The sequence below is a fragment of the Equus caballus genome, chromosome 13, assembly GCF_041296265.1.
Source record: "Equus caballus isolate H_3958 breed thoroughbred chromosome 13, TB-T2T, whole genome shotgun sequence".
Taxonomy (NCBI): domain Eukaryota; kingdom Metazoa; phylum Chordata; class Mammalia; order Perissodactyla; family Equidae; genus Equus; species Equus caballus.
The window spans coordinates 49,718,901-49,736,721 of record NC_091696.1 but is presented as its reverse complement, the minus strand read 5'-3'; the positions used below and the strand labels follow the sequence as shown (position 1 = coordinate 49,736,721).

The window sequence follows — 17,821 nt, the reverse complement described above, 5'->3', positions numbered from 1 at the left end:
AGAAATCCAACACAATTTGTTTTCACTGAATATGAGTTGCCACACACAATCTCAGACCTAGCTGGGGAGGCCAGGCACCAAACGAGGGCATAATCTGCATGTAGATAAACGATCTAAAGCCTCCGATTTTTCAACGTTTTCTGTTTAAAGAACTGTGAGAGTAACTGTCCCTTAGATCTCTAGTTCTACCTTATTTAAGAGCAGACTCTGGGGGGCCGGCCCGGTGGCATAATGGTTAAGTTCATGCGCTCCCCTTCGAGGGCCCAGGGTTTGTGGATCTGGATTGGGCGTGGACCTGCACTGCTCATCAAGCCATGCTGTGGCAGTGTCCCATATACAAAATAGAGGAAGACTGGCACACAAGTTAGTTCAGGGTCAATCTTCCTCACCAAAAACAATTTTTAAATAAAAATAAAATCAGACTCTAAACTCAGAAGCAGAGGTTATGCTTTTCACCGTTCTGGGCTCCTACCCATCTATTCTTTTTTTTTCTTTTTTCTTCTTCTTCTCCCCAAAGCACCCCAGTACGTAGTTGTATATTCTAGTTGTAGGTCCTTCTAGTTGTGCTCTGTGGCACCTGCCTCAGCATGGCCTGATGAGCAGTGCTATGTCCACACCCAGGATCCGAACCAGTGAAACCCTGGGCCACCGAAGTGGAGCGTGAAAACTTCACCACTCGGCCATGGGGCCAGCCCCAACCAATCTATTCTTGACTCTATGCTATGTCTTAAGAATGCCTTGTATGTGTGGGTGGAATTACCTTCAAAGAATAATTATTTGCAGAAAAGGAAGCCCAAATGGCTAATAAATGTATGAAAAGATGCTCAACCTCACCAGAAATCAGGGAAGGGCAAAAATGAACAGGAGACAGCTCCGTGAAACCACATACCAAGTGTTACTGAGGGTGCAGGAGATAAGAGCTACCAAATCCGACTAGAGGACTGTCAGGGGGACAGCTGTGGAGGAAGCTATTTATCCGATCTATGAACACTGGGTGGGGAAGATGCACCCATCCTTCACACTAGCAATTCTACTTTGAAGAACACATCCTGATCCAAAGAAATCCCTTCCAATGTGCTCAAGAAGACAGATAAAAATGCCAAGTGCAGCGCTGTTAGGAATAGCAGAGTGGACACAACTTAAACATCCCCTGAAGAAGGAATGGATAAACGTAATATATTCATATAGCCCATAAAGACAGAACTGTTAAAATGAGTGAACCACATCTACACATAACAACACTCTGCTGAATGACACATAGAGTTGGGTATGTTATTTACATAAATCTTTAAAATATATAAAATAAGTCTGTGTATTGCATAAGGACACAACGTATGTGATGAAAGTATAAAATCAGGGACAGGAGAGGTGCGGATCAACATCTGGATAGAGGCTACCTCTGGATCATGTGGGTTAGCTGTATGAGTACTGTCTTCTGTACTTTTCTGTATGTTTCAGGTACTTCAGAATTTAAGATTCTGAATTCTTGCTGCTGTGGAAAGTTGGTACAACTGGTTCTTTGGATGGCAATTTGGCAACAACCATGTTAAAACTGCACTTACGCTCCACCCAGAACTGCTACCTTCAGTGCTGAACCGTAGAGATGTGGTCGCACATGTGTCCAGAGATACGCGTGCACAGATATTCTCCACCGCACTGTGCGAAGAGGCAGACGGTTGGCAACGACCTAATTCTATCTTAGAGCACTGTTACAGAAACTCTGATTCATCCCGACAAGGGAGTCCCGTGCCGCCACAAGGAGAGAGAGAGAAGAGAGCTTTATATATGCTGATAGAGAACCATCGCCAGGATAGACAGTTCGGTTTAAACAAAGCAAGCACGCTGGAGAACAGCCATGGGGAGGGCGACCAGGAGGCGGGAGGCAGGCACCTGTATGGACCTGCTGTCTCATCCGCATTTTTACCACATAAATGTACTGTCCCCAAATTCCTTTTTAATAAGAGACAGCATGTTAACATTTTATTATTCTAAAGTTCCCACGAATAAGTACGAAAAAACAACTATCCAAGAGAAAATTGGCCCCCAAACATAAAGAGACAGTTCATAAAAGAAATACAAATGGCCAATGAACATATTTTTAAATGTTCAACCTCACTAGTAAGTACAAACCAAAGCAAGATGCCACTTTTCTCCCCTGAGATTGGCAAAAAAATTAAGACAGGTAACATCCAGGGCTGGAGAGGACATGAGGAAATGGGGCCCTTCATAGATTCCTGGTGCGAAGGACGACAGGGACAACCTTTTCAGTAGGACTTTGTTAGAATTTAGTAAATATTTTCCCCCACTGGATTTCTTTAACAACCTCATTAAGATATAATACACATAGCATGCAATTCACCCACTGACAGTGTACCATTCAATGGGGGGCAACCATTACTGTGTGGTAACACGATCAATTTTACAACAATTTCATCACCCTAAAAGGAAATCCTATACCCCTCAACCATCACCCTCTCCCCAATCTTCCCACCCCCCCCAGTCCTAGGCAACCACTAATCTACTTTCTGTCTCCACGGATTTGCTTATTCTGGACATTTCATATAAAAGGAATCACATAATACATGGTCCTGTGACTGGCTTCTTTCACTCAGCATAATGTTTGCAAGGTTCCTCCGTGTTGTAGCACGTGTCAGTACTTCATTCCTTTTCATGGCCAATTAATATTCCAATGGATATACCACATTTTATTTTTCCATTTAACATTTGGGTCGGACATCTGTGTGTTTCCACCTTTTGGCTATTATGAATAACAATGCTATGGACATTTGCACCTAAGTTTTTACAAGAACTTGTTTTCAATTCTCTTTCATATATACCTAGGTCATACGGTAACTCTACATTTAACGGTATGAGGAACTGCCAGACTGTTTTCCAAAGATGCAGCATCACTTTACCTTCCTGCCAGCAGTGTATGAGGGCTGCAATTTCTCCACATCCTCACCACCTCGTTATCTCTGTCTAGAGATAACTACTGTCTAGATAAAACTACTACTGTCCTAGTAGTTCTTTGTTGTTTCTTTCTTTTTTTTGAGGAAGATTAGCCCTGAGCTAACATCTGCTGCCAATCCTCCTCTTTTTGCTGAGGAAGACTGGCCCTGAGCTAACATCTGTGCCCATCTTCCTCTACTTTATATGTGGGACGCCTACCACAGCATGGCTTGCCAAGCGGTGCCATGTCTGCACCTGGGATCTGAACCTGGGAACCCCAGGCCGCCGAAGCGGAACATGCACTTAACTGCTGTGCCACCGAGCTGACCCCAGGTCCTACTAGTTTTGATTTGCATTTCCTTGATGACCAACGACGTCAAGCATTTTTCACGTGCTTACTGGCCATCTGTATATCTTCTTAGGAAAAATGTTTCTTTACATCCTTTGCCAATCTTTTCATTGTCTTTGTATTTGGACCTATTAAATTTAAAATGTGAGCACCAGCAATCCCTCTTGTGGAAGCAGTGTGTACAGAAATAACTGCATGTGCCCTAAAGCCGTATGCACACAGACATCTCCTGGAACACTGTTTACAACTGCAACATGCTGGAAACCTAAATATCTAATAAGAAATCGACTAAATTAATTACGGCACGCATTATACATGGCATACTGTACAAGGATAACGTGTCTATGGCATACTAAGTGCTTTTTTAAAAGCTGCAGGGCAAATACACAGTAGAATCCCACTTTGTTCAAAATAAGCAGTGTGTCTACAGACGTCTACAGACACAACTTTCTAAGCAGAGGAAAAGTCCTGGTGTCTCTCTATCAAACCAAGTCAGCATCTTGGGGAGGAACAGGAAGTGGCTGAGAAGGGAGAAGGATCTTTGCCTTCTTACTCTATATAATTTTTTTTAAGTAATGGGATGATGAGTGCTACTTACTTTTCAAAATATATTTTCCATACTTTTCAAATAATAGTATTTTCAAAAGTATCACAGGAATAGGTGTCTATTTTCATTCACCACTGTACTCCTAACGCCTAAGCACCCCTCAGCACTTGGCATCAACAGACACTCAATGAAAATGTGTTGAATAAGCAGATAAAGAGCAGTTACTTCCGTGTATCAGAAGACTGTTACAGTTTACACTTTAGCGACGATTCCTCACTTACTGTGACTGCACTGCAAGCTAACAAACAGAGTCACTTACATGATTCAGAAAATACTGCACGATTATCTCATGGCCAGCGGCTGCTGCTTCCATCAAAGGAGTAAATCCATATATTGGCTCCCTGCAAGAGAGAGGCCACAGTCGTCTGAGTTCAGCTCCTCCAGGAACCTCCCCAAGCTCCAGGACTAGTCATCTACCCTGGCCTCCTCCGCCTGGTACCTGATGCTTATTCTTTGTGCTGGGCTACGGTTAACTCAGCGCTGTCCTCAGAGTGCTCCTAACCCTCACTTCTCTCACACTGGTCCAGAAGACAGGAACCAAGCTGAGTACCAGGTGTCACCCACCCTAAGACACACCAGCCTCACATTTTAACATTTCTGAAGTCAGAACGTGTCTTAAAATCAATAGGCGAGTTGTACTTTACGAGCAGCCTTTTTTTCCTTCTCAGTGGCATGAAAGGCTATGGTGTGTATGGTGTCATACCACAGATGACATCAGCCAGGGGGCGTGCACAGTGCCAGTTGGATGCTGTGTTGGGACTTGCTGTGTTGAAGGAGCTTATCATCATGACACGCTTTAGACAATAATACCCCTTCCAGCTTATAAAACTCATGATTGTTTTCAAAGCATCACCTCACCTGATACATACAAAAGGCAAGAAGGAGAAAGGAATTAGCATCGAGTGCATGTCAGTTAAATGCCATTCACTGTACTAGGCCCCTGGCATATGACAGAACATATGATTCTTCTCACAACTCTACGACATAAGTAATGCTGCCTCCAGTTTTCAGATAAAGAAAACGAGGCTCAGAGAGCTTACAGTGCCACACTTAGTGTCACCTGACAGATGGATGAAAAAGCCAGGATCCTAGGCGGGACCGTCCCTTCTGCCCCTTTGTCTTGACCCTCCCAAACCGAGGCAGGGGCTGCCTGCACTCTGGCCTGTAGCTGCCTCTACAGTTGTCCTCCTCAGAGGCAGATGTGACCACGCCCACTCCCAGGGCCACTTAAGACCTGGCAATCACCTCACGTTGGCATTCGCTCCACTGTCCAAGAGGAACTTGACCATCTGTTGGTGCCCAGCGCTGGTGCAGTGGAAGAGGGCAGTCCAGCCCTGAATGTCCTTCATTTCTAGCTCAGCACCTTGCTTCAAGAGAACACAGAATGCTCATTACGGCCTCGTCTACTCTGCGCGGGGCGGGCACCCTCCAGGCCGTCATGCTGAAAGAATCGAAGTGATTACACAAGCACGCGCACAGACACCAGGGCTGCAGCAGTTCACGTCTCTGTCAGAGCGGCCGAGAGCCCCTCTGGGTTCTGGGCCTGAGCCCCCTCGTAGCTCACCTGGAGGAGAAAGTAGGCGATGCTCTCGTTGCCACAGCTGGAAGCCAGCATCAGTGGAGTCTGCCCTTCCGGGGTCGGCACATTCACACTCACCCCCGCCTCGAGCAGCAGGTGCACGATGGTATCGTGTCCAATGTAGGAGGCATACATCAGCGGGGTCCAGCCACCACCGTTCTTCTTATTCAAATCTAACTCTCTCCTAAACAAACGCAAGATATGCTAGACATGCCCAGCCGCTCACATGGGGAGGTTACCAAAGCCGGCGGCGAGGCCAGGCCAAGAGAAAGAGCAGGAAGTGCTGCTAGGAGGCAGGAGTTATCCGCCACCCTGGCCATCACTGGGGGCGACGGGAGGCAGGCGGGGAAATGGTCATGTTGGCCTCTGCAAAGTCCTTAGCGTCTGTCTCCCTCCTCCGATTTCACGTTCTCCTCTGCCCCCTCCTCCTATCCCAAGGCCAGCAATTCTCTTCTTTCCCACCACCAGCTAGACGGATGGTTCTCAACCAGGGGGGATTTCGCCCCCCAGGAGACATTTGGCAAAGTCTGGAGACATGTTTGGTTGTCACAACTAGACAGGAAAAAGCTACTGGCATCTAGTGGGTGGAAGCCAAGGATGCTGCTAAACATCCTACAGCACACAGGACAGCCCCTACCACAAAGAATGGTTTGGCCCTGACTGTCAGTAGTGCCAAGGTCAAGAAACCTTGACCTGGAGCCTTGACTACCTTCCACCAACAGACCAGAGTCTGCTGGTGCAGTGCTGGGTGGGGAGGAAAGAGGAAGAGACTCAGACAATGGACAAGACACACTGCAACTGACTTTTCCTTTGTCACCTCACCCTACGGAAACATTCTTGGAAAATCTGTGACCAGAGAATCCTGTCTTTCTGATGTCCATTAAAATTCTGGAAAAGTGTTTCCCATAGGAAAAAAATGTTGGCCTCCCAACCTGGAGTTTGGGGTTGGAGTGTGGAAATAACATCCACTTCCAGGCACACCCTGCAAAGTTCATGCCCCCACAGCCTTTCCTCCTCCACAATCCCTGCCTCCAGCGGAGGGAACTGACAGTCGGTCCACACGGTTTGTGCCTCTTGCAGGTAGACACACATTAAGCTACACCACACAACGATTCTCCGTTCACTAGCATCTTCTACTGACTCTGGCGCTTGCATGACCATGCAGCCATTCTGGAAGGTCCTGATCCCAGGGATGCAGTGGCATTCCCACTGGCTGGGAGAGCCATGTGGAGACCGGTTCAGCCTTACTACACAGCTTTCACTGACAGAGCACTCAGTTCCTAACATGGAGATTCCTAGCATGGAGAGGGAGGAGCCTGACCCTGGGCAGAGTGGCTCAGAGGCTCTCGCACCCTTCCTTCAGACCAATCCTCCCTTCTCACGCCTCCAGCTCCCGTTGGGTCCCCAGTGTGTGCTTACTGTGAGCAAGCCTCAGTCTCAGCTAGCATCACAATCCCAATCAGAACACAAACGCTTCCCTCTTCTCCTCCATGGAGCCACTCTGGACTGTGCACTGGAACAGCACACCCAAAGGCTGAGAACGCCAAAGGAGCACAGTTATGACCAGGGCCTTGACCCTGCGAGGGGGATGTGCTGCCTGGGTACCCAGCTACACATTCCTAAGGCCACCTGGGACAGCAGTAGGATGGATCATCCTTTAACACAGTGTCTTGTACTTGACTGGCCAGGCATGTGTAAGTGACGCTATGACTTGGGAACCAGAAATCTGGGGCTTCAGTAAGGCTTTGGTTTGGCTCCCCGGGAACCAGAAAAGGCCCATGTAGACATACTGTTTCTCCAAGTTATCAACGAGAGATGGAAACAGTGAGCACAAAGTGTGGCAGACCTAAGGGGATGGAAACAAGGAGACAGAGCCTTTTCCAAAAATTACTTTAAGTATCATATCGTACTACAAACAAGATGTAGCCAAGGGCCACTGCCATGGTATTGGGACTTCACATATGTATAAGATCAGTAAAAACAGCTTGTGGGCAGCTGGTCCAGGAGGCAATCGTCCAGAGGGGGAGATGAACCCCACAGCCGCCACCTGCTCTATGGCAAAAGCTAGAGGGGTGAGGAGTGCACGGGGATAAAAAATAAACCCCCTGGGGAAAGAAAACCACAGGGCATCACTTTCTATCCTTATTTTTGTTTTGTTTGAGCATTTCTGCAGTTAATGAAAACCATAAAATTCTCTAGTTAAAGTAAGCCTGAAATGTTCCTAAGCCTATGAAAAAAGTTTAAGCCATCTTTTTTCTCCTAGAAATAAAAACTGCCTTCCTTACTAGTGTCCAGTACAAATCATTACTGACAACTGTCCGAGTGAGGCCGGAGTTAATCTATGCCACGTGTATTAATGGCTACGACTGCACAAGGCTGTGTTAGCTTACGATCTTTCTCCATGGCGTCTGGAGCCACTGAGCTGGTACTCAATGGAGGACAAGGAACACTTCCCAGGATCCCTTACCGCTGCACACATTCCTTCACCACTTCATACTGGCCGATGGAAGCAGCGGTGTGAAGATCCAAGGGGACAGCCAGCTCCTCCCGGCTGACCTGCGCACCCAGCCCGTGCCACATGGACAAGCTGCGGTTCAGGAGTTCCGGCTCACTGGCTTCATCACTGAGCTCCGACATCGCTGTGGAGGGAGGCCCAGGGGTTAGGTCTTTCCTTCTGGTTGTTCCAGGGAATCAAACAGGTTGCTTACCCTCCTCCCCGCAGTAGGTGGCTATGTCATTGCCCTCTGAGACTGCTGCCCAATGTGGTCAACTCCTGGGACTGTCCTAGACAACTTTCTTTCATTAAATGTCGTATGGTTGTGAGCTTCTCACCAGCCAGAAAGAGGAGCATATACGGTGAGTCATAAACTGCAGTGTGTGTTCCCAGGCCCAGACTCTAGAAAGGGAATTCTCCATGAACTCAAGGAGCCTGGCAACCTCCTGGATGGGCAGTAGGGAAATGCTATTTGGGTCAGTGGGTCAAGTCAGCTCTCATGTGTGCTGAGAAAGAACCCTAGCCTTGGAGTTAAATCAAAATTTATTTCTGCTACTAAGCCTCTCAAATCCCCAGTTCCTCACTGTCCAGTGGGGACACGCTGTCTCAAAGGGCTGCTGTTACAAACCCAGGGAAAAATGGCTACACAAACAGTGGCACGTGCATACAATGGAATGCTACTCAGCAATAAGCAGAAGGGACCAAAAAGTGACACACGCCACACTCCAATCTCAAGTGCACCATGCTAAACGGAAGAAGCCAGACTCAAAAGGCTACCTGCTGTATGATTCCATTTACATGACCTTCTAGGAAAGATAAAACTAAAGGGTTGAAGGACAGATCAGTGGTCCAAGGGGTGAGGGGTGCAGGGGCCACAGAGGCACAGCAAGAGGGTGATGGACCTGTTTCATATCTTGACTAGTGTATATATGATTCTATGCACTTATTAAAACTCATAGACCTGACCACCAAAATGAGTGAATTTTACCGTATGTAAATTTTAAAAACAAATTTTGAAAAAAATGGAAAGAAAACCTCAGGACAGAAACTAGGACATGACTGGTGCTCAGCAAATGTTAATCAACTAGAAATCTACCTACGCATCCCTTGAAAGTGAGAGAAAGAAAGAGGGAATGTGACAGGCTGGTAAATTTGTGGGGTGACACTTGTCCTGAGCTGGGACAACACCAGGCTGGAGAGTGACTACGCGAGTCCTCTATTCTGGAAATCCTAAGTAATCAAGACCAAGTCATCAGCTTCCTAGCAGAACCCTTAAGACCCTGGATGGGAAAGAACAAGGAAGTAAGCATAGAAAAGGGAGAGGAGGAGAAAACAAAGGCCACATCCGTTCAGATGGCCTACAGGTACCACAGTGGTTCACAGGTGCCCTTAGGACCTGAGTCTCTACTAAGGGATGCTTCCAAGTCCCAGGTGACAGCCAACATGGCCAAACAACAAACAAACCACCAATTCGGGGGACAAAGACTTTGCAGGCCCCTGGTGAGAGTACGTGCACCCCTGCTAGGGCCTGCAGGTAACAAAGTTCAGAGCGAAGCCTGCTTTCTGGAACCACCGCCTTTCCCACCGGCAGGGCCTGAGCTCAACCAGCTCTCTCACTTCACAGGTGGGAACCCCAAGCTGAGCAGTCCCGCCCCACAGAACCTGGATAAGAATCCAAATGAGCTGAGCATCCTTCAGGGCTCCTGTCAATACACCCCTCCAGCCTTCTGCGTGTGCCTCTTCTCCTCCCAACGCTTCCTCCGGGGTGGGGCCCACGGTCCCCTCCTTCCACCGGACGCTCACACGTCTGACACCGCAGAGCGCTCAAGGAGCCTACGGAGGGAGAACCCGGACGCCAAGGAACCATAAAGCTCCTGTCATTTCCTTTGTCACCTTGCCACACGCCAAACGCTCCGCAGTGACAGGGTGTTCGTTACGAATAAAACGATTACATACATCCGTCTATTTGCATACTTGGAGAAAATGTCTTGGACATATCGCTTCCAGTACTTATCTCCTGGAAGTGGCACTGGGAAGGCGACCCTTTAATTTTCACTCCACCTTTCGGTTCTGTCCATTTTGTAAAATGGCAAATATCTGTTATTTTAAGAATATAATATTTTAACTAATAAATAAAAATGACGTTGGGAGTCGACCGTCACGCCCACAAGGAGGCGGTCTGTGAAAGCCCCGGCGGGAGCCTCCCAACCTCGTCCCCAAGCCCTGGGGAGGGTCCCCGGGAACTAGCCGAGCACCGACAGCACTCACGTGCCCCGGCGCCTCCTCCCAGCAACCCCACGCGGCACATGGCTCCGTCGTCCCCGCTCCGCGGCGGCAGAGCGGAAGCCCGGACTCACAGACGCACGCGCGCCAGCTGCAGGGCTGCACGCCCGCGCCGGGCGCGCAGGCAGACAGCAGGTGCCGGCACCAGGCGGGGCCGCGCCGCCGCGGAGCCTACCTGCGCTGGGCCTCGGGCCTCGGGCCCCGGGCCGCTAGCCGCCGCGCTCTCTCCGCCCGGCCCGCCCTCGGCCGCGCCGGCCGCTGTCCCAGAGCCCGGACCCCACGGCTCCGCGCGCGCCCCGGAAGTGGTTACGGGAGGCGCGGAGCACGCCGGGACGCTCGCGGGTCCCCGGGGCAGCTCCCGGCGCTGCGGAATTCGTCCGTCCCGCACCCGGACCTTCCGGTCCGCTCGCCCAGCTCGGTGTGTGACGCCCGCGGCAGCCAATGAACAGAGAGCGTCGCCCCGCCCCGCCCCTCCACTGGCCAGGGGAACCAATCCTGTGCAAGAGAGGCAGGACGCGCCAAGTCCCGAACGAGGAGTCGGGGGGTGGGGAACGCGGTTGAGTCCAGCAACGTAAGACTCTGCCCAGGGGGGATTCCGAAGGCGGCGACAGCCTCAGTAACAGCACCGCAGCCCAAGGGGGCGAAGACGACCGGAGGGACACCCTGGAGACTGTTTATAGCCCTGTCAGGACCGCGCGGGGAGGGGAGACAGAGGCGGAGGCCGGAGGTGAGTGGCCTCGGGCCTGCCGCGGCTGCAGAGATAAATGTCGGGAGTTGGATGGGACGGGAGGAAACGGCCTGGGGTGGGTGGGAGGACGGGCGAGGGGTTATCCTGTTTCCGAGCTTTAGAATTTAAAAGTCTGACCTGGGAGGCCGTTGGCGTCTAGTTGTCATAACAACCGGCCGCCCCGTGGCAGGAGGGGCCGGGGGCGGGGATTGGGGCGGGGCTAACGGGCTGCAGCCAAGAAACGGACGTGGAGGTAGAGCCAGGATTCGGAGTTAACCCGCGTCTGCCAGTTGAGCCAGCACCAACTTGACGTTCAGGACTCTTCGCGATCTGTTCCGTTTTCCCCGCATATTCCGGCAACTGACACCGTCTTCCCCAACTTGTGGGTCAGTTTTCACTCCTCTGAGCCACCGTACATCTTCTTCCCGCAGCCTGTAATACCTGTCACTCCCCTATTGCCTTGTCCACCTGTAGAACTTAGTCTCTGATAGCCCCCTTCACCTTGGTGATCCTGTTGCCCTGTGATCTGCCCTGCAGCCAGAGAACAGCCCGTGATGCATGTATCGGATGCATTCCCCCTATCCTGCTGTTCCCTATTCAGGGTGCACCAAGCTCCTGTCCCCGCTCCTGTAAGCACAGAAGCAGGCACTGCCGTCTCTGCTGTGGGGGCGCCGACCAGAGTGACAGCCACCAGGGCTGGGGCAGAAGTTCTCTTCCCGTTTGATAGGCACAGCTGCCTCTCAGGCTGCAAGGATTTCCCAGACGCTGGCTCTGAAGTTTACCATCATCCCACATTCCTAAAGCCCCTGGGACCCTTGAGGGACCGGGCCATCTACTTCTAGACTCTGGGATGCAAAAAGGGGGCTAGGTCAGTGCCTGGGTGTAGGGGTTAATGTGAGTGGTGACTCCAAAAAAAATTCCCCTGGGGACACCAAAATGTCTCTAGTCTATTGCTTTGTCGGGAGGAAGTAAAGGGTAGTGGGGCTTGGAATCCCCTCTAACTTTGATACAAATTCTGTCTTTGCCATTTGCTAACTACAAAACTTCTCTGAGCCCAGAAAACGTAGGTAATAATAGTATCTATGTTATATGGCTTGTATATGTATAGTTTACATATATCTATCATATGCATGTATCGTTCTGTATATCATATACATACATCACTATATATCAATACATATATCTGTATTATGTATTATCATCTAATATTATTATATACATCATATGCATATATCTGCAGGCTCCACACTGCACTACACACACACACACACACAGACGATGCATACACAGTGTGGCTGGCACTCAGTAACAGGAACCTGCAGAACAAGAAGGAATATAGGGTGGAAGGTCTGTGAGTCGGTTTGCATCCATCCCCCACGGGGTGGCAGATGCTTTGAAAAGGCATCCCCGGAGCTCCTGACCCTTGGCCCCTGGACCCTCTCACCTCACCGTGTGTCCTCCGCAGGGCTCCTTGGACGATGGCACACTGAGAAGCATCCCGAGCCCGGGCCTCCATGGCATCCCAAGACAAAGATGTGGGGCCCTCGCTGCCCTCTCCCTGGGCCTCCCAGATGGGGCCCTGGGATGCCATGCTCGAGGCTGTCAGGGACCAGCTCCCGTCGCTGGACTCGGATTCCTCCTTGGTGAGTGAGCGCCTTCTTCTCACGTCTTCCTGGGCCCCAACTGCCCTTGCTCCCCATGGCAACCATGGTGCTGACCCAAGGCCAGCTTCACAGCTTGTCAGCCTCTGCTTCCACATGATCTCTGTTTGTGTTCTCTGAATACATTCACTGGTGCTTAGCATCCTCCCGAGCCATATCAGCGGTCCCAAACCACAACTGGAGAATTCCTCCAGGGGCTTATCACAATTCACTGAAATGGCAGCCGCTCTCAGTCGTGGTCCTGGCCATATCCTGGCCCAACCGGGAGTGGAGAACAGCACCGCTGCAGGTAGAAAGAGCAGGGGCTTTAGCATCAGGCAGACCTGGGTCCCCTCCTCACTTGGGTGCTAACTTACCATGTAACCTGGGGGTGGTTGCCACACCTGGGTCAGCCTCGGTTTCCTCACTACAAAATATAGATAATTATCACTGGTACAAATTTCAGATTCTGTCTGTAAAGTGCCTGGCCTAGAGCACATGCTCAGTTAACATCAGCGTTAACAAAATCACCTATTTCCTGGTCCGTGTCTTGTCCTGGCAAACCCCCCAGGTTGCTCCATGGAGGACGATAATGATAAACAGAGAGCTGCATCATAGAAGAGGCTCCACTTTCCCCATGGATCAAACCCCAGCTTTGATTGCAAGTTGTTGTGAGGATTAAATAATCTACATAAGAGCACAGTGCTTGGCTCTTGTACATTGGTAAATGTACAATGCATAGTAGTTTTGTTTATTGGTCACATGCATTCATTCAACAAACACTCACGGAGCCTACTCAGCCTCTTCAAGAACCAGGAGCCCTTTGTAACATTAGACACTGTGGCAGACCCTGCCTCACCATGATGGTAATTGTGTTTCTAGTTTCTACCAACTAAGGGACTACGGGGTGACAAAAGTGACTCTGAATTCAGGCTTAAGTGAGCGGTACCAGCTTCTCCACATAGTGGAAATTAGGTGTGTGCACACGTGTAAGATGCAACAGCAAGTGTACTGACAGTGCAAGGTGGGAGTTGCACTAGCAGGAGCTCTCAGCAGCCAGTACCAAACACATGGGCTGGAGCCAGGCGTTTAGAGAAAGGGCAAGGTTTTAGAAGTAACGTGCCAGATTTGGGTCCTACCTAGACCACCTGCAAAGATGAAAGCGACAGAGCTTCCTGGACCTCAGGGGTCTTCCAGTGCAGGTGAGGCTGATAGGGAGTAGATAATGCAACCCCAGTGCCTTTTCACATCTTCAGTCCCATTTGCTCTTATCTTCAGACTGTCCCTGTAAAGTGGGCTGGCAACTATAAATGCCCCCCACCCCGCCTTAGAGGCAACAAACCAAGGCTCCTGTCACTAAGTGGCGGCTCAAGGTCACGGTGGAGGGAGGGCTGGACTCTGCTTTTTCTGCTGCCACGTGGCTGCCCTGTGCATTGAGCCCCGGCATTAACTGAGTACCTGCTGTGTGTGGCAGGGACGTGCAGAACCGGGGGCCCCGGATCTCACCTTCACCCCGTGGTGCTGCTGAGCCCGTTTCTAGAGCATCGGCAGGAACCAGGGGCAGGAACCAGTGGCAGGGCAAGGCCCTTTGCTGGAGAACTGATCTCCCAGACCCCGAGTCAGCTCCTGAGCAGCAGGGCTGGACGGGGCGAGAGTAGGCGAACCCTGAGGCCCTCCTGGGGCCGTGTCATCCAGAAGCCCTCTTGTTTCTCCACAGTCGGACTGCGGGGAAGAAGAGCTGTTCATCTTCCAGCGAAATCAAACGGCCCTGATTCCAGACTTCTCAGAGGAGCTGGCAGAAGCCCCTGCCGGGGCCTCGGTCATAACAGCCGACGGGTCTCCTCCTGAGGTCTGTGGGACGCAGGCTCTGGGGATCCACAAAGCCGGGGCCCTGCGGGCAGCAGGGGGTGCGCGTGTGGGTGTCCATGCCTCTCACCGGACTCTAGCAGCAATATGGGTCATAGAGGTTAAAGTCCCTGGTCTGGCATCTGCACACAGGCCTTTCTCCAGGGGCAACTCAAGGTGTTCAGACAGGAGGCATGTCCCTGCCTCACGCACATCGCTCTCCCAGGGCCCAGCACACTCAGGGCCAGGGAGGGGAACTTATTTTCTCCGATTTTGCCCCTGCTCTTCCTCTTGACCCCCAGCCACACATGCACACGTGCACACATATTCACACACATATTCACACACACCTCTGCTGGCCTCTTCCCTACCATGGCCCCCTGAACTGTCTGACTATTGTCACGATTTGCCATCAGTGCCTCTCCCTTAACCCAGGTGGCTTCAGCACTTCCTGGCTTCTCACAAAAGCCTGCACTCCCTAAACACTCATTGATTTAACAAGGGCAACAGTGGGATTCAGAGGTAAGAAGGTGGGGAGATGAGATGAACACAGGAAACAATTAGAAAACGCCAGAGCACACTCTGTAATTAAGTACAGTCATGCGCCGCGGAACGACGATATTTCAGTCAATGATGGACTGAACAAAAGCCCGGGGTCCCAGAAGACCATAGGCTCAGTACCATAGAGCCTCGGTGTGTAGTAGGTTTAAGTATGCTCTGTGAGGTTCGCACAACAACAAAATCGCCCAACAATGCATTTCCTAGAACATATCCCTGTTTTAAGTGACACATGACTGTATTGTGGTTGTAGTCATCGCCAAATGTAGAGTGAATTTTCCATCTTCTTGTCTCCCCATTGCCCAGGGTCCCAGGCAAGACCAAGAACTCTATCAAAAATTAATGGCTTAATGATAAAATTAATTACTGCCTTTATAAACAGAACCCATCAGTGCGCTTCCATTGCTGGGCGGGTCCCCAACCGTCAGGCCTGTTCAGCTCTTCTCAATGTGCAAAGGCTCCAGGAGCCAGGCCTGGCTCCCTCCATGCACTTCCCCCGGCTCAGCTGCACCCAGCAATACACTAGCCCTCACTCATTAACCAGGGCATGGGGCATGCTGTCAAAGACAAACACGGCCAGACATTGCTTAAAGCGGTGGAGGCAGATTTTGTCGGAACTACTGACCGCAGGGACAGAGCTGAGCTCCGTGATTTGTGCAGAGGTCACGGCGTTTTAAAGGGAGAATGAGGGCGGGGGAGAGCCGGGCTCGGTAGTCAGAGGAGTGAAACATCACAAGGAGCCCGTCAGCGTAGATGCGACTAGGCCAGATGTCTGCTGGTGGCAGTTATGGAAGTCAGGAGGCTGTCCTTCGGGGAGAAGGGACACAGAGGGCCTGTCCCTCCCGACGAGTGCATTTCAGAGGAATGGCTCTCAGCTGGGTCACAGGTGCTCTGTTGTAACAGACTCATGTTCACAATTATGCCTCCTTCTCAGTAAATGCTCTGAGAAAGGGAGGTCAGGGCCTATCCTCAGGTGTTGGCTGGAACAAACAGTGGATTCTCCTGGCAGCAGTGCTGAGCTTCCTGTCCCCGGCCGGCATTTAATGGGGGGCTGGGGCCATCCCAGCCTCACGCTCCCAGAAGCCATGCTGGAGCTCGGTCAGGTCTCAAGGTGCACGTTCAGATGAGTGGTTCATCGAGTTCTGCAGTCCTCAGTGTGAGCACTGACACAGGGCCATCTTACAGAGCCAGGGTGCGTCCCCTACCCATCACCAGGACACAAATCACCCACTCCCTCAGCCACGCCTAGAAGTACATCTGAAGGAACCCCAAATAGGAGAAATTCCCAGGGCTGCCAAGACCCTGGTTAGTTCCAGTGGAATGATGTCCACAGGGCTTTATTTTGTTTTCTTCATGTCTGCCATTACCTTGGCAACTCTTCTGGAGGATTTTTTTTTTTTAAATCTGGAATAGGAAAGTCTGTACCAACTCACTGGGGTTGAGGCCATGGGCTTGCTCTGGAGTCAGAGCGCCTGGGTTTCATCTCGTCCACCTGCTAATAGCTGTGTGGCCTATTCACAGTGGCCAAAAGGTGGAAACAACCCACGTATCCATCAACAAACAAACTGTGGTCTAGCCATACAACAGAATATTGCTGGAATCCATAAAAGCGAATGAAGTACTGACACATGCTGCAACGTAGATGAACCCTGAAAACGCTAAGCTAAGAGAAAAGGCACAAGAGGACAAATATTGTATGGTTCCCCTCTATGAAACATCTAGCATAAGCAAGTTCATAGAGGCAGAAAGTAGATTAGTGGTTCCCAGGGTGGCTCAGAGTCTCTGGGCTGATGGAAGAGCTTTGCAAATAGATAGTGGTGATGGCTGCACAACATTGTGAATGTACTTATTGCCACTCAAGTGAACACTTAAAAATGGTTAAAATGGCAAGTTTTATGTTATAGACATATTTTACTACAATTTGAAAGAATTCCCTGACGTATGTTTTCGAGGCTGTTCACCAGGACACCTGTTTTCTCGATAGCCAGTTGCGGTGCCTGTGGGATTCGCCGTCGAACCCTGGACTGAATGGGATGCGAGGACAAAGGATTCGGCCTCTCTAGGAGGAAGGGACCCTGGCGGGCCTTTGGAGAGCCATGGCCAGAGCAGCTCTCTCCTTAGGATGTCCCAGGAGACCCCCAAGTGGCAGGAAGGCGAACCTGGGCGCATGTCCTTCAACACCAAAGGGTCCCAGAGTCCTCACTGGGGGCCGCAGGGAGAAGCCACCTTCTCCCCACGGGAAGGAGACCTGAAGACAGAGCCCCCAGGCACTGCCTCCCGAGCCCTCAAGGGCTCAGACCCCGCAGACCACAGAGCCCTCCGAAGGGAGAGAAGGAAGATGATCGAGAGAGACATTCTCCACAAAGTCACCTGGGATGCCCAGAGCCCAGCCTGCAGTGACCAAGGTCAAGTGAAGGAGACGCCCTGTGGAGCTGCAGCATCAGGTCCAAGACCAGAGGTGCCACCAGAGCGGCCCCGGGAAGGACCGTCACTGCTCTCCCTCCAGGTAGGGACCCCCTGCCCTGTGCTTCCTTGGGGCGGGCCCTGCACGGTGGCTCCCAGCTGGCCCTCCACAGGCCAACTTGAGGCCGGCCCACTACACCCGTCTTTGTCTATTTGAGCTGCTATAACGAAATCCCGTAGAGTGGGGGCTGAGACAACAGAAAGTCATTTCTCACAGTTCTGGAGCCGGCAGTCCAAGAGCACGGTGCCAGCACGTTCAGTGTCTGGGGAGGGCCTGCCGTCCTCTCGCTGTGTCCTCATTTGGTGGAAGGACTTAGGGGGCTCTTT

The 17,821-nt window shown here is 51.0% G+C and overlaps 2 protein-coding genes across 26 annotated transcripts in view; one reads left to right on the top strand and one right to left on the bottom strand.

Annotated features, from left to right (window-relative positions):
• The window catches only part of ANKS3 (ankyrin repeat and sterile alpha motif domain containing 3), a 28,262-nt gene extending 17,684 nt beyond the window's left edge, over window positions 1-10,578 (bottom strand). For 4 of the 22 annotated variants that reach the window (XM_023616381.2, XM_070232284.1, XM_070232288.1 and 1 more), the window contains exons 1-5: window positions 10,437-10,578; window positions 7,952-8,123; window positions 5,470-5,668; window positions 5,151-5,272; window positions 4,165-4,246 (exon numbers count right to left, since the gene is read on the bottom strand). In XM_023616381.2, the coding sequence (XP_023472149.1) occupies window positions 4,165-4,246; window positions 5,151-5,272; window positions 5,470-5,668; window positions 7,952-8,121 (573 nt within the window). In that variant the 5' untranslated portion in view covers window positions 8,122-8,123; window positions 10,437-10,578. Of the gene's footprint in view, window positions 1-4,164; window positions 4,247-4,344; window positions 4,610-5,150; window positions 5,347-5,469; window positions 5,669-7,874; window positions 8,124-9,640; window positions 9,812-10,246; window positions 10,384-10,436 lie in introns of those variants that run through there. The other 18 variants (XM_023616380.2, XM_070232282.1, XM_070232286.1 and 15 more) reach the window with 13 other exon arrangements.
• The window catches only part of DNAAF8 (dynein axonemal assembly factor 8), a 14,324-nt gene continuing 7,072 nt past the window's right edge, over window positions 10,570-17,821 (top strand). The window contains exons 1-4 of one of the 4 annotated variants that reach the window (XM_023616395.2): window positions 10,570-10,988; window positions 12,454-12,631; window positions 14,346-14,477; window positions 17,016-17,537. In XM_023616395.2, the coding sequence (XP_023472163.1) occupies window positions 12,503-12,631; window positions 14,346-14,477; window positions 17,016-17,537 (783 nt within the window). In that variant the 5' untranslated portion in view covers window positions 10,570-10,988; window positions 12,454-12,502. Of the gene's footprint in view, window positions 10,989-11,153; window positions 11,375-12,453; window positions 12,632-14,345; window positions 14,478-17,015; window positions 17,538-17,821 lie in introns of those variants that run through there. The other 3 variants (XM_023616396.2, XM_014730168.3, XM_070232309.1) reach the window with 3 other exon arrangements.